The sequence below is a fragment of the Ostrinia nubilalis genome, chromosome 4, assembly GCF_963855985.1.
Source record: "Ostrinia nubilalis chromosome 4, ilOstNubi1.1, whole genome shotgun sequence".
NCBI classification, from domain to species: domain Eukaryota; kingdom Metazoa; phylum Arthropoda; class Insecta; order Lepidoptera; family Crambidae; genus Ostrinia; species Ostrinia nubilalis.
Window position 1 is genome coordinate 17,828,629 of NC_087091.1, and position 17,670 is coordinate 17,846,298.

The 17,670-nt window shown below is 36.6% G+C and overlaps 1 protein-coding gene across 1 annotated transcript in view; it reads left to right on the forward strand.

Moving 5' to 3' along the window:
• The window catches only part of LOC135071289 (QRFP-like peptide receptor), a 176,763-nt gene that overhangs the window by 73,851 nt on the left and 85,242 nt on the right, over positions 1-17,670 (forward strand). The window contains exon 3 of the mRNA XM_063965079.1: positions 14,031-14,257. Coding sequence (XP_063821149.1) covers positions 14,031-14,257 — 227 coding nt within the window. The remainder of the gene's footprint in view (positions 1-14,030; positions 14,258-17,670) is intronic.

Here is a 17,670-nt window from a genome sequence, read left to right on the forward strand (position 1 = left end):
CGTATTCTTAAGTATTTTTAATCCATACCAACCAAACGGCCCAACGACCCATCCCTTTTTTTTTTTTTTTTTAAATTTTTTGTGTCTCACCCACAATAAATTGTTATCAATTTAAATAATTATTTTTATTTTGCTCCGGCAAAAATTTCTTATTTACAGTATGTACCCTTTAAGTTACCTATAAGATTTGCTTAATTTGCAGTATAAAATATCCAAGGAATGTTTGTAATTTACAACAAAATTTTAATCGCAGCGACTGATTTAAGGGTTACAGGAATACTTTTAAAAACCAGTCACTAACTTCAAATGTAAACATACATTTTCAATACATGAATGTAACTCTACTTATACAGGTGGGTGAATGTAACTACACTTATGCAGCTGCTTTTTGTTTTGTTCTAAAATTGCCTCTACTTTTAGTTATGTCACTACTGTGAGCAAAGTGCCTAAAATCCAGTGTCAGGATTGAACTAGATTCCATTGTCAATATTCGCGCGTGAAATAATAATCGGTGACAGACGTAGTTCAACTTTTACGGGAGAATGGAACAAAACAAACAATGAAATATGGATGCCATGACATGGAAAACTTTCATAGAGCGACAGCGAGAAAAGTGAGAAGAATTTTTACTTCGCACAAGTTTCTGTAGGATTTATTTCTTTTTCTGAACGTAGGCTTTGAAATAAATACACACTTCTACAGTCATTAATGCGTATAAAGGGGTGTTTTCAGAAAAACTTTCCCTGCAATTTATTCCATATTTTATTCAAATTATGGACTATCCGTTTTTACGGGAGAATGTAACAAAACAGCAGAAACATGAATGTGCCAAACATGAAAAACATTTTTCAAGCGACAGCTAAAAATACTAGAACAGTTTTTACTTCGCAAGGGGTTCCGTAGAATCTGTCTCGTTTAATTAAAGTACTGTTATTTAAATACACACTCACTCATTATTACGCCGAAGGAAGTATATTTTACAAATTCTCTCTATTCTAATTAGATGTTTTTTATTAATATGCATGCATTACATACCTGACAGACAATATTTATATGTATTTAGTATCTGACTGACTCAAATTTTCTAATGTTGTTTTGCACATGGTTTTATGTGCGTGTCTAAATTATTCTCGTTTTCATAAACTCGACAGTGTTATTAAATTTTCAAAGTTTTTCGGGTTATAAATTAGATTGACCTTTAACAAGATTGATTTGAGTATTCACCGAGGGAACCCTAAATCCATCAATGGCGCGACGAGTTTTTCGCGCTAGAATAGGTTTAAATCTGCTGGGAAATACGCATACATCGCTTTTTTTAAGTATTAATTTGTTTAAGCACTATTTCGGTACACAACTTTTAGTAATACATAATACATCGTCAAAAATGACAACTTTTTGGTTCTATGACGAAGTAAGAAAAAAAAGTAGGTTAACAACTTTTTTCCATTTTTTTTTTCACCCTGCATAACGTCGTAAAAGCAATCATTAGATGTTTTTATGTTGTCAATAGGGCATTAAGTACTTACTTATAGAACAAAATGATTGGTAGTGTCACATCTTTAAAATATTTATTTTATCAACCATAATTTTGATCGCATAATAATTATTGTCTTGTAACTAAATTAATATTATCTATGTATAGCTGTTGGTTGGTTTCTATAAATAAATAAAATAACGAACTCGTCTATTTCCATCCAAGTATGTAGCGTCTCAACCAAACTTAGGCGGTTAAACAGCAGCCATGTCGAGTCATCCTACGCGACTTTCACCGCAAAAATGTAATAATGTGCCAAATAAGCCTTTGTGTTATTTGCGTAGTTTGCTGGGTATATGCAGAGCAAAGCCGCGATCACACACAGGCAGTAAAGAATGTAGGCATTAAAATCTTAGTGTTCGTAAACACGTAGTTCCCCACCCGTATACTTATAAGTGTCCTTTGATTATGTTTTAGATGGAAAATTAAGTTAATAGTACGTAGATGGTTTTTGTCCCTTTTGGAAAGTAACTAGCTTTTGCCAACGGCTTCGCCCGCATGAGATTCAGTTTATCAAAAATCGTTATAAAATACAGCCTTTATGTTATTCTGATGTATAAACAATAATACTGTAAAGTTTCATCAAAGTCCGTTGAATAGTTTTGGCGTGAAAGAGTAACAAACATAATAATATTATCCATACATCCTTACAAACTTTCGTATTCATAAATTAGTAGGATAAGCGGTTGTATAATACTATTGTATCTCAATATCATCCTCGTTCGGTTAATTACGTCATAGGCATGAATCACCTAGCCTGATAGCTATAGACGATCAAGCACGGAAGTGGGCAAGACGATCGAGACTGCTGTAGCCTGACATCACTACTTGAAAATTGACATTTTTTTTCTCCGGACATACTATTTGTAACACCATTATAACACCATATTAAATACTTGTTTCATGATTATTATTTTAATTCTAATGACATCATAACTATATATTTGACACTAATTGAAATTGAATTATATGTTTAGACGACCAATACTGCTGGAATTTATTTATTTTTTATTTTATTTTTTGTTTGTGGGTACGCGTGTAACGCTCTGAACAATATGGGTGAACTAAATTGTCTAATCGCGCGCAATCAATCATTCGATTGCACAAACCGGTTTTGCGGGCGTCGAGACACTCTTTACGAATATTACACATTAACACAATATTACTTTACCATTACTACACACACACCTATACAAACAGTTTTATCTTTTTATTAGTATTCTTTTCATTAGTATTCTTAATAAACGTAGTCTTATCATCCTTACCGATTTACCGCCTTTTGTATTTATCTGTGCACTAATATTACTATTTATGTATGTTTATCTAGACAATTTTATGCAGCTTAGTATTTTATTTATTTTACCGATGGTCCGTGACCCTCACTCGGCATGGGGCACACTGAAAACCAGCGCCGTGGCCTTCGTCACCGTGGGCCACGGCATATGCTGAGTGGGGTCCCGTTGCAGTGGGCATCTTGTTGGTGGATGGGTGGCACTGCTCAGTTTACTCTTGTTTTTATTTTTTCTTCTTCCATTATTATGTGCCACTGTCATGTCTATGTAATTGCCTGTATTTGTGTGATGTCCATTGTAATAAATGTGTCTTTCTTTCTTTCTATAAAAATACCAATGAGAAAAAAAAGAAAGATGAAGCATACCTATCAACCCGGAAACGGTAACCGTATAAACTCGAGGCGGTCAGTATTCTTATTTTTTTATAAATATCTTTATATGAAACTCCGTACTGCAACGCACACTTATCCGCACCGTAACGTAAACGCCTCGCCATTCCTACTATAAAGACACCACGAAATAAAACCTTTCCGACTAGGTACAACGACATAAATCCCATTTCTTTATGAGCCAACATGGAGCAATAAATAATTACAATTAAGTAATTAATATTGTTAAGAAACTAGCACCTTTTTCTAACCCTAATACTAGTAATTCATACAGACACGCACGGCAAGAAGAAACAGCTACTGAACGAAAGAACTTGGGTACTTGGAAGTAGTTATGTCATTGTGTAGAACGAAGTAAAGCATAGAAGAATAAATAAAATAAATAAACAAATAAATCTTTGGACAATTTCACACAGCGCCAGCTAGCCCCAAAGTAAGCAACTTAATGCTTGTGTTATGGGTGCTAGCTTAACGGATATACTACTTATATACTTTTTTTTTAATACATACATATTATACATAATAACACCCAGACCCGTCGAACATTTATTTTGAAACTGAATATTAACCAACAGGTAAAAAACGCTAGCGGGCTCTGCAGGCCTGATACTCGTATTTGTCTGAACAGTCTCCCTACGATATTCATGTGGTGTGGGCTTCAAATCGCCTTTTTCACCATCAATCCCTAATTTTAAGTGACCTCTATGGTAACTTCTTCTTCCTCGTTCCCTCACTGATGAGGATCGCGACCACAGATAGTGTTCCTCCACAGTTCCATGGTAACACATAACAGGAATTTTGTTTTCAAAGGGGTCACTTAAAAATTAGAGATTGATGGTGAAAACGGGCATTACTCTACTATTTTGGAACATCAAGTCAAAAAAAAGTTTCCTAACTTTAACACACAAACAATTAATAGACAGTGAAATCAAAAATATTTTATTCAATATTTACCACTAGTGGCACTTATGAACGTCAAAATACAGTACAAAAGGTAGCCCTTAAGGGGCACTTTACATGTCTCCTTATCTTTGGGCTCTACCAGACAAACAATAGTAAAGAGCAAATGGAGTGTCAATGATTATTAAAAGTAACTTTCAATATTGGAAATTGTGCGAGGATTAAAATACAAGGAATAGTCTTTATGAACAAATTAAATGTTTGACTTTGACAAATGATTGTCCATTAAAGAACCTACTTTGATTCATCAACTAATTCATCAAAGCCTATCTTGGTTCCGATCAAAATAAATGTTAGCTATCGAAATAAATCGACTATCATTGTTTGTTACAACGGACTGTTAATTATATTAATACAGATATTTTAATAATGAAATTTTAATAAATAAATAAAAAAGCTACTTGATGGACTGATTATGAAGTTAATAGGGGCCATGTAGATAAACGCCTTCTATGTAGGTAAGTCGAGTAAAAGATACATACAAATTACAACGTACCAAAATTACACGAATACTATAAGAGCACTTTCAGATTTAGGCGATTTCGCAGCGCGACAAACGCGCGACAGACGCGCTGCCGAAAATTTCATACTATGTGACAGCTGACGCCTCCCTTCACATTACAAAAACGCCGCTGCCGCGCTGCTGTCGCGCTACTAACGCCCTAATGTGAAAGCTCTCTAAATATTTTCCACACAGTTACAGGGCGAGTTCTTGAGTGGCGACCACGAGCTGGAAGACGTAGCGTGGGCAGGCCTCCCACTAGGTGGACCGACGATCTGGTAAAGGTCGCGGGAAGTACCTGGATGCAAGCGGCGCAGGACCGGTCTTTGTGGAAATCCTTGGGGGAGGCCTTTGTCCAGCAGTGGACGTCTTTCGGCTGAAACGAACGAACGAACAGTTACAGTGTCTACTGACTACCTATTTTTATTGCACTGTATCAAATTTTCAATACATGTAGATACAAGCAGGCCTGTTCATCTCCGCGAGTTTAAATCGAAAACAGAACACGCACGATGGCCCACCTACAGGATACCATTCGACAAGGCCTCACATACGAGCGAACATTGACTCACGCACGCGTATTCTTGTGTATGATGGAAGAAAATAAAGAAAATGGTGTACTAAATACTGTCCAGTATTTAACTGCCTAAATAATAATAAAAACACAGAATGTACTTTTTTAAGTTGCCTCAAGATACTGGGAGGTAAATAAGTCCTACCTAGTTAGGTAATATAATTCATGATAATTCATGCTAAATCATGTATTTCCTCCGCCATTTTCCGCAGTTTGGCACCTCACGTCACATCATTTTACCGAAGTCAGCCCTATAGCTTCGGCGCAGTGCCGATCACTGACATTTGTCAACAAAATGGTGCTTGACTCTTGAGACAGGCTAAATTACACCATATTGTTAATGACATTGAGCATAATTTTTTTTAAATACCTTCGCGAAGTAAAACTTCTGTACGTAGTACTTATTATTATTCTGTGATACAAGTAACAAAGCTTCTTTTGTGTTTTTCTCGTTCACTCTCCATTACTCACAACTGACCAGTAACTAAAGATTATAGCGCCCCCTAACAGGAATGGACCCACATTAATTCAATTTATGGGAACATTCTTACCACAATGTGATACGGGTTACTGCGGTAACAATAATGGTAACAGGAAGATAATGTAATGTTGGACGGGATCACACAAAGCGAGAATTAATCGTATCACACAACCTCGAGACACCTTACTGATGTAATATCGTATTACTTTTATGATATTTCTATTAGTAGAGGGAAACATTTTTTTATGATACCAAGATACAAACAACGGAACATCAAGGTAAGTACTGTAGCAACTTATGTAGTTTAATTAGTTATATTATGCAACGAAAATGGTTACTGTAGATTTGTAGACACTCGCTGAAAATTGGTGCCTAGTAAAGCTTGAAGTTGTTAGGAGTATACTTGTGTAACGAAATAAGTATGAATATTTTTTCTAGTTTTTCTGAGACTTTTCTTGTTACGAGATTTTAGTTTGGAAAAGCCAAACTGCCAGCTGGGCTGTGGGAACTAAAAGTGTATGGAAAAAAACACACCATTTGTCATGGTTCCTATCTCGTGAGAAACCAAATCCTTGTGTTACGAGACTTAAGTGACATAAGATAGCAAATTGTTATCACCCGCATTTCATTTGTTTTCCAGACGTAACATCAACTATACATACGAAAGCACATAAGTAAAGACTGTAGCATCTTACGTTTTGATAATAGGTGTATTTCTAAATATATATAAGTCAAAGGTGACCGAGTGACTGACTGACTGACATAGTGATCTATCAACGCAGAGCCCAAACCACTGGACGGATCGGGCTGAAATTTGGCCTGTAGGTAGATGTTATGTCGTAGGCATCCGCTAAGAAAGGATTTTACGAAACTCCACCCCTAAGGGGGTAAAACGGGATCCACGCGTACGAAGTCGCGGGCGGCTGCTAGTTGTAACATAAATGTATAGTCTTTGCAGTCCCACGCTTTACGATTTCTCCGGGTATATCCCCATATAGCCCAGAAAGCGCTTAAGCCGCGTTAGTGATGGATTACTACTCGCTACTAAGCTAAAGTGAGTGATAGTGTGCCCTAGAACATATTAATTTATCGAAAGGAAAACTGCTCAGCTGTAACCTTTTACTCTGGATTTTAAGTGATGCTTCCTTGTATGAGTTTTGTGAATTAAGAGCTAAGGTTTATTTAATTGAAGACATTTTGATTACAAAAGTCAAACTTTCGATATCACATAACGACAGAGTTTTAGACCTAGAATTATAAAAGTTGAACCTGAGATTTATCCGTCTCATGCCCGTTTTCACCATCAATCCCTAATTTTTATGTGACCCCTATGGTAACACATAACAGAAATTTTGTTTTCTTAAGGGTCACTTAAAAATTAGGAATTGATGGTGAAAATGGACATCAGTTTCCTAAACCATATTTTACCATGTACAATTAAACATAAGTTTGCTCAATTCTCTAGTTAGATACATAATAGCTTGGTGACGAAAGTTATTTATTTGTAAGGAAAAAATGCCAATTTTTATCGGCACGGTCTAGATAACAAGAAAATACAGTGACAGATTCTTTGCAATTTCGCTTAAAAATATTGTGTTTACGACCCAATAAAAGAAACTCGGGCGTCGAAACTATCGCCTACCCCCATTCTCCGGCAGTATAGATGGCCCGGTTTGCTTGATGGCTACTGGAATGTGACATATTTCGTCTTCTATCTAAGTACCTATAGAGATATACTTTTTGTGGTCATAACTCAGCCATAGTTATTTATTTAAGGAACACAGTGTATAGTACAAAGATTTGTAACTCTAATACATTTTTAACGCCGGTATTTACAAACGATGCTTGCTTAAGTGAAGCAGCAAATCAAACGCACAGCGTTGGATAGAGCTCTGTGATTGGTTCATGTGTCAGCCTGTACGTCCACGCGCACTGTGAGACCTCTTAGAATGTTTGTGAATATGGGCATAAAACAATTACCGGTGTTTTGTATGGAGTATGACAGATATTTCACGTTTGTTAAAGTTAAAGTAAGATGGTGCAACCCAGCCGAAGTCTCACAACTTACACAGATAAATAACATGTGTCCACGACACTTACAGCGAATATCTCTAGAGTATTCATATCATAGCGGTAGTATTTCAACTTAACAACCCACGCTACTACAATTGATTGAATTAATCTTAGGAACCGGCAATAGAAAGTCTGTTCAAACATTTAATTACAATCTGAATTGGTTAGCTCAGATTATATTTGCTCAGCCAATATTTGCCTCCGCTATCTCAAGGATGTCTAGGTATAAGGAATGAAGCTAATCATTCCTGAATTACTTTGTGATGTAATCAAATAAAGAGGACATTTATTGTTGAACTTTCTACGAATTGACACGTGTGTTTTCGATAATTATTATTGTAAAGTTATTACCTGTAATCAAAACAAGGTAAAGGAAATTGGAAACCTGAAGGTTTGGTTAGTTAGTAGACAATGCTAAATAATTTTGCGGTTCAAATCCTGCCCGGGGAAAATGTTAGTGTAAGGGGCACGAGCATTTTCACGAATGATAGTCTTTCGTGAATGTTCATTCATCTTACTATGTAGTACAGTAAAGCTGAGTTGCACACCAAACTTTAACGGTGACTATAACTATAACCGGTATTTTTTGTATGGAGTTGGACAGACTTTTGACGTTTTTTAAAGTAAGATGGTGCAACCCAGTCAAGTATGTTTACTCAATATAGCCGCCACAGTACAAGTTCTGCTTAGTTTTGGGCAAACTTATTAATAGTTTGTACCTACACACGGTTAGTATTCCTCAATAAATAAACACAAGAAACCTTATTGATAGGTAAAAAATAAAAAAAAGCTAGGGACTGTAATTCGCTGCCTGCTGCTGTCTTTCCTGAACACTATAATCCGGGCCTTTTTAAGGAGAGAGTGAATAGGCACTTACAGGGCAGATATACAGGGTGGAATTTTGTAATGCCACCTGGAGGGAAAGTACTAAAAATACTGTAGATAGAAAATTTTACTCAAAGGAAACATTCCTTTATTTTTGAAAAGAAAGAGAACTGCATTCAAAGATTTCTCGAAATTTTTTGAAAATTCACCACCATACCATACAATTTTCTGTAAATAATTAAAATAATTTAAGATTTTATGGTTTTCCTTTCATTTGATTTATCAAGTTAGTTAGAGAGATTTCATCCTTATACTTAACCCTAACGATCTATGCAATAAAAATACAGGGTGTAATTTTTAACAGATTTTAGTTGGTTCGATTCCCGGGCGTACCAAGCAATTTATTAGAAATCTTTGAATGCAGTTTTATTTCTTTTTAAAAATAAAGGAATGTTTTCTTTGAGTAAAATGTTCTATCTACAGTATTAAGAGTACTTTCCTTCCATGTGGCATTACAAAATTCCACCCTGTATACCATCCTAGACTGCATCTCACTGAACACCAGGTGCGATTGCGGTCAAATACCTGTCTTGTCATGCACAAAAAAGTCTACTTTGAGAGCCGAAATTCGCGTTAAGTTACATCATGAATCCAGAAATAACTTACAATCGAGTTGTGAAGAAGACTTCTCTTTGCCTGAAATTAGATCTGTTACGGGCAGCCTCATTTATTACGACGTTTCGCAAATTGCCTTTCGGTTCTAGATTATTTCTTGTTAGGCTCCAGCGAGAATCGTATGGTTAGGTCAAGTGCAATATAATATAATAAATGGAAAATTAGATAACGATTGTATTCCTTGGGATTGTTGGGATGTACGTGATGTTTTGACCTAGATATTAAGTGCCTATTTCGTTGATTGCTGATAATATTCCTGTATAGCTATCTTAAAAGTTGGCCTTGAACAACATAATTAATAACTTAGGCCCAGAACAGACGGTAAACGAAACTGCAACTGCTAGTTACTTTTGAGTTGCATCTAAGTTTCTTCCGAAGCGTCCGTTGAGAGACCACACATGACGCGACCAGTTTGAAACTTTCAGTTTCAGTTTCATTCATCAGAATCTTTAGATAGTTGCAGTTGCGTTTCACCGTCTGTTCTGGGCCTTATTCATCTAACTTGACAGTCTTTAGGAATCCCATAGTAGTTACAAAACACGTTTAGCGAAAAGTTTGGAGTCTTAAAAGTACTTTATCTACAATAAGGAAGCCCTTGGCCTGATGGAAAGTGATGATCATTAACCCTCGCCCACGGCGACTTTTTGTAGCGCTGCTGTAGCGCGTTAGTAGCGCGTTGGCATCACTTCTGTACTGCGTCGCAAATGCGACTAACGCGCGTTAGTAGCGATGCTGTCACTTGTTTACGAAACGCGCGACAAAAAGTCGCCGTGGGCGAGGGCCCTTAGTGCAAGTAGTCAATAATAATTATTTGATAGAGACGAATAAAAAATAACCTTTCAACAGGCAAACCTAATAATTTGTTATTTATAATGATCATTTATCATGCTTGTAACGTGTCTAAATCGTCAAAATAAGACGTGATCAATCAATCAAGTTCAGACAGCCAATAAAATTTAATTCTAGGTTCTAGTTTATTTTCCTATGCGTACCTACCCTACCTATATTGCTCTTGTGAGTTCGTGAAGGTGATTAATATTTCAATATTAGCCTACGTATGGTGAATAGTAAAACGGTGAGGTGTTCACAATTACGAGTAAGTAGCTAGAAACAGAGACTTTGAATGTATAATGCTATGTTTTACATTTAACTCGACATTGGCTATTTTCCAAGTAATTTAAGTTCAAACAACCGATTTGTATATTTACTACTATTATTAAAACTCATTTTGTGTGATTTTTTATTTTTTCATGTCCACATTTTAAGAGTCTGTCACTCGTATGCACAGAGAATATTCGCACTCTGCAAAAATCATATTATATTTTGCTTTTTAATATTTTTAGCCGTGAGTTACTGATCATTAGCATAAACATCTTTTCCAACGCATTGAGCAAATATTTTTCTTCAAAAAATCCGTTTTCGATCTAACCAAGCGTAAAAAACACTTATATTGCAAAAACCCACATCAGCCAATGAACTGGCATTAAATGAAAATATTTCTGAGATTTAAGTATTAAATGAAGTCACAAATCTGTCGGCATTAGATTTGTCAAAGGAGGTTCTCTTAGAACAGGATAAGTTGATTAAAATAGTAAGACACGGGTCTTAACGCGACGTTTATTAATGAGTTACATTATGTACTCACGGCTTGACGTTTCGGCTGCGATGCTGCAGCCGTGGTCACAAGCAGACTGGCGGTTCGCGGCGTCGTCCGTTCGGGCGGGCTTGAAGAATTTCAACTTCCCTGACCCATATTGTCATTTGTTACACTACCACTAGTGATGTTACCACGACACACAACACTCACAGTATCCGTATTCGTACGTATTCGTATTTGGAACGCGAAAGTTTAAAATATTATAGGATAAGTTGATTTTCTCAGAAGTCTGCTCCAGATTATGTAGATCAGAATGATCTGTCAGCCGGGCTCGGGAATAATAGCTTTGTTACAGCAGTAATCTTTTTTATTGGCGACCTAAGTGGATAAAAACATGGTGTTGCCGTCATTTTTACGCCAAAGATAAGGATATTTCGGGATTATTTTATTCCTTGTTGAGTCTTTGGCGGGTAAGCATTACGCAATCGTGTACAATACGGTAAAAATAAATACAAGTACCTATTCCCGCGAGTGTTCAATATAGTGATACCTTAAATGATCTACTATCTGAATCAGTATGGAAAGTACAGGCTCGCAGACTACAGCTTTGATCAATTATCGGCCGTTTGGTGTAGTGGTTGGGAACGGACTACTATGCCGAGAGGTCCCGGGTTCGATTCACGGCCGGGCAGAAATTGAAATAATGAATTTTTATTTCTGTGATGGGGTTTTGTGTTACTATGTATGTATTTACAAAAAAAGGTATTTAAGTATGTTTATATCCGTTGTCTAGTACCCATAGTACAAGCTCTGCTTAGTTTGGGACTGGCAGCGTAGTGTAAAATAGGGATATTTATTATTATAATTATTTTCAGCTTTATCCCATTTCATACCGCTGGTAGAAAACCACTATCTTGAGGTTGTGATTGTTTGAGGTGCGAGTATTGTCCAAAATCCATATTATTAAAATTATAAATGCGAAAGAAACTCTGTCTGTCTGTTACGCTTTCATGCCTAAACCACTGAACCGATGCTGATGTAGAGATATGAGTTCCGGGAAAGGACATTACATTTATTCTCGTTATGAAACAGGGACGCGAGCGATAAAGTATTTCTGTGACAGATAAAATATCACGCAGGCGAAGCCTCAGACAAAAGCTAGTGTAAAACATAATACGACGACCAACAAAGCCAATGTCTTCGCAATTGTTTGGCAAGGTGCTAAAGTTTGGAGGGGCTAATTTGTCAATTTACCGGTAACTTGGTCCCTGACGTCATTTGGGCACAGGTAGAGGGCCGCCATCGGCTAAATTTAGGACACCGGATAACTTTACATTGAATTTTTCCTGGAGTATGATTCAGCTTTGATTTGATGCAGTATTTTATGAGAATACTAATGTTATTGAGAAAAAAATACTGTATAAAAGTAGACACACTTGTAAATCTTTAAAAACCCTTCTGAGCGATTTACTAAATTCGCACAAATCCGGGGAATCCCGGCTGATGGCAGCTTTAGGTAGAGACAATAGACCCGAAACTCGCAATGCTAACCTTTCGGGGCAGCTGGGGTCACGTAGGTTAAATGAATGACATAAAACAAACAATAAAACAATGATTAAAATGCCAACCCTTACATAAACATTTCTATTATCTTTCTTTTCCTTATTTCTGTTCAAATTAAAGTTTATCAAACATAATGTTTGGGATGAGTATATCATTCTAAGAATATAAGTTTAATTTTTTTTTAAAAAGGTAAAAGTACAAAAGGTAAAAAAGTTAACATTGCGAATACCTATACCAGTGCAGCGACGGAAACCTTGTTGAAAACAAATGAATAAATAAGCAACGCGCTCACAAGTTCTACGAAATAAAGGCACACGGTGTTGATTGGCTCTATATTTCCGATGTAAATCTTATTTGTAAAGCCTTGGATACACTAGGGAATAATAACTGTACAGGATGTCTTATTAAGTATAGATAAAAAAAAGGTTTGATTCTACTGCTCAAATGTAACAATTTTCATGAAGAGAAGGAAGTTCAAATCTAAAAAAAAATTACACACAATATCATCACTAATCAGCTAACTAGTATAGATAGGGACGTCATTTTTTTTTGAGAATGTCGATATTGTTTCTACGGGAAAGTTAATGCATTTGAGCAGTAGAATCAATCCTTTTTGTTTGATCAATACTTAAAAAGAAACAGTTAAATAAATAAAATAAAAAGACACCCTTTAAGTTGTGTACTATAACATCGCTCAACAACGTAAGTAGACGTCTGGGGGGCAGGCTTGTAAAAAACGGCCCATATGTTTATATCAATACGGAAAGAGTTACTTCGCACTCGCCAGTGAGTGCGGTAAAAGGAGCACGAACCGGCCGTCATCTTCGAACCCACTTTCATTTGCTAGAGTTTATACGAAACACGTTTCGACACGTGTTGGGTGTGTAATCACTTAGGTCTAGCTAATAGAAGTAGTACATGTTAAATTAAAACGATGGTGTATTATAGACACCTTAATCCGAATCATCAGAGAGGTTACTAAGCCCTTTGGGAAGAAGTCGGAACTCGAATACAATTTTATTTTGACTACGAAATCGCATACCACAACATACATTACAAATCGTGTAAGTAATTCATAAGGTTTTAGCAATAACAGAGCTTATTCTTATCTTTTACGTCTCAAAAAAAGTGCCGTTTAAATCTAAGCCCTCTTTTCCGTCCATTCTTTGATTCACGGTCAGAACTCTATATTTTTGTATATCTTGTAATTTGTATGATCCTATCCAACTATCCTACTAATATTATAAAATGCGAAGGTTTGGATGTCTGGATGTTTGTTACTCTTTCACGCAAAAACTACTGAGCGGATTTTGATGAAACTTTACAGTATTATTATTTATAACCCAGATTAACATATAAGCTATAATTTATGACGATAATGTAACCAACTAAATTTCAATAAATAAATGAGACGTGGGTAAAAAGCGCCATCTATCGTCATTGGTTAAAATCTACAGCACTGGACAAAAAATTTTGACATTCGTAAATTATTCATGGGGGGAAGCCGTGAAACGCCATCTATCAACATCATGTGCAATAAATATTTATATCTCCTTCCCTCACAGGAGTGGCCGTAGCCTCCTCCGTGTTCACCATCACAGCGATGTCGGTGGACCGGTACCTGGCCATCACGCAGTCCCTCCGGCAGCCTTGGATGCCGTCCCGGCGAGGAGCGTGTAGCCTGCTCATCCTACTGTGGTTGTTCTCGCTGGCCATCTTCGCACCACTGCTGGCAGTGACAGCAGTGGAGAGAGAAGTGGTGCCTTGGCTCTCGAGGACGAGGAATGGATCGGTGAGTTTGACAAATTACTAATACTCCCGTTAGCCCCTCGTACAAAGCTAAATATGCTTGTGTCACGCACGAGTGAGCTTACCACAGTAGTCGAGCGGCAGAGAGGACCGAACCCGCGTTCCCCGGATCACAAGTCGGCCAGTCCGACCCCTTTACCATTCGGCTATCGTGGTATTGTAACACTTGACACGCCATCATGTGATTCATATCTCTATAATAGTCAGAATCAGTACATAGCTGTATATTCTGGCCATAGGAGTCAAAGAGAGACCAAGAGGAGGTAAGTCCCATTTAAAGTTCTTCTTTGGAACTTAATGGCTGTTCGCGCTGGCCATCTTCGCACCACTAATGGCCATGACAGCAATGAAGAGGGAAGTGGTCCCTTGGCTTTAAATAGTCTAAATTTTTAATGCAAAATAGCCTGTATTACAACTAGATAAGATGCCACCGTGTTTAGTTTGATGTGCTGTCGTTTGTAACTACTATGGTAACTGTATAATTTGTAACCTGACATACCAACTGGAAGCCTAAGTCTAAATAAAATTAAAGGAACTTGAAGAAAAGTAAAATTCGAGTGCTATCCTAGCTAGTAACACACACTTGTGTGTAGTAGGTACTTCAGCAATGGGGATAAGAATAATTCCAAATAATTGAAATAATCCCTTTTACAAACATCACGCTACAAAAATAAGATGATTAATTAAAAGTTCTCAGAAAAGATATTCGCTCAGTAATCCTGCCATCTCAGAAACACGTCTGAAGTTAATTTCAGCGAATGTCTCAGTGGGCTAATTCAAATGCATTTGTCGAGAGTAGAAATCGTCTGTCAAATAATTTTCTAGTAATCAATTTTGAACTGATTGTCAAGGTAATACAGTTGAAAATTGAATATCAAAGCCAGACTACGCCTAATGTCAGATCAGCCGATGGTAGATGCCAAATTTCCAATATCGCGTACGAAGACGGAGAACTTTGTCAATATAGTGGTACATAAGGGTCATAATTAGTGGATGCCGACGATTTTCGCGCTGTCATCTCAACGACTGCCCACCCTTGTCGTTAGAGCAGTCGACTGGATAGAAAGCATGGAATTAACATGGTGATTGATAAACTAGGTGCAAATAAGCATAGGTATTTTATAACCACAGAATGCTTTTTGCTTAAATTTGAAAATAAAGGATATTGTTCTGCGTCCATACATCGTTCGCCCCAAGACCCCCAAGCAATGAAATAATGATTTTTATATGTGAAATTACTTAACGATTGTCACCTTATACTCCACTAGCTTTTCGCTCGCGGCTTCGCGCGCGTGGCCTACATTAGGTACCTACATATTTTACGGAACCCTATTATTTTCCAAAATAAAATTTAGCCTGTTACTCGTGGATAATGTAGCTTTCGAATGGTGAAAGAATTTAATAAAAACGGTCCAATAGTTTTTGAGTCTATTCATTACAACCAAACAAACAAAGTTTTCCTCTTTATAATATTAGTGTAGATGTTACGGCTAAAGATAGGTGTGAACATAAACTTAAGATTAGCCGGCTAAACTTAAGTTTATCTTTGATGAGGTGTTAATGTTAGTTTCTTCTATCTTTAGCCGGCTAAACTTAAGTGTAACCGCAGGCCCTTGGCTAAAAATGTAGAAGGAAATTGAAAAGGAAACAATGTAATAATGTTTACTATTTTGACACGAAAACTTTAATAAAAATAATCACTTTGATTACACATGTACTTTTATGTACCTATGTAGGTATTCAAAATTACAATTATTACAATAACAAATTATTAATTACTTAAAACAATATCTACCTAATCATTAAAATAAAATAATAAGGAACCATTTGGTCATTACAGAATCTTCTGTAGGTATTTAAAATTACAAAATAAAAGTGCACGCGCGTTGTCTCCCCACCGCCCCCTCAAGCCCTCCGCCGGCCTGGCGCGCCCATCGAACACATTTTTAGCCGTTTCGTTTTAGCTAATGTGCACATTAGCCGGCTAAAGATGGAATATCACGACGCAAACTAACATGTTATCGAACTTCAGCTGCTTCTCGAAGATATACTTAAGTTTAGCCGGCTAATCTTAAGTTTATGTTCACAACTATCTTTAGCCGTAACATAGATACTTAAAGCACGGATAAGCGGGAGATTCGTTACAATAGGAAAAATGCTTCAGATTTTGAGGTTATTAGCTTAACAGAAGTACATTTCCATTTTCTATCTTCTATAGGTACTTATAATAAATCTGTAGAGAGGTCAACTCTGTACATGAAATATATTTTCAAAATAACTATCAGGGGGTGATACTGATGCCAAAAATGCAATCAGTAAAATTTTTGTCTGTCTGTATGTTCCTTATAGAAACAAAAACTACTCGACGGATTTTAACGAAACTTGGTACAATTATTCTTCATACTCCTGGGCAGGTTATAGTATACTTAGGAATTCCCACGGGAACAGGAATTAGCGGGAAAATCCTTTTGTATGAAAAATCTAAACCGCTTAAGTTAGACGCTTTAAATTTCGCACGTAGGTACTTTAGTAAACTAATTCCCACGGGAACTGGAATTCGTGGGAAAATCCCTTTGTATGAAAAATCTAAACCGCTTTAGTTAGACGCTTGAAATTTGACATGTAGGTATCTTAATAAACTTAAAGCTTAGTTACAACAGGATATTGCAAAATTCCCACGTGAACGGGAAAAAACATTTGAACGAAAAAATCTAAACCGCGTAAGATAGATGAAGGGGGTAAAACGGGATCCACGCGTACGAAGTCGCGGGCGGCCGCTAGTTGCTAATAAAACTATTTATTGTCAAGAATTATATGTATAATAATGCGAATTCCCGTTCCCGTGGGAATTAGTTTACTAAAGTACCTACGTGCGAAATTTAAAGCGTCTAACTTAAGCGGTTTAGATTTTTCATACAAAAGGATTTTCCCGCTAATTCCTGTTCCCGTGAGAATTCCTAAGTATACTAACTATAACCTGCCCAGGAGTATGAAGAATAATTGTACCAAGTTTCGTTAAAATCCGTCGAGTAGTTTTTGTTTCTATAAGGAACATACAGACGGACAGACAGACAGACAAAAATTTTACTGATTGCATTTTTGGCATCAGTATCACCCCCTGATAGTTATTTTGAAAATTATATTTCATGTACAGAATTGACCTCTCTACAGATTTATTATAAGTAGGTATAGATATGTAGGAGAGACGTCTTAATTACACTTTAAATCGTAGATCGATAAAGAACCCCTTTGTCAAACCGTATGAATAGCAGCAAATAGAACTTTGCGTACCTATTGGAAAAATAGGAATGCCTACGGAAAAGCCAAACATTTTTTAAAAAGAAGTTAATATATTTTACTTACATTTAAATCCAAAAATATCTTTATTCCGACCCA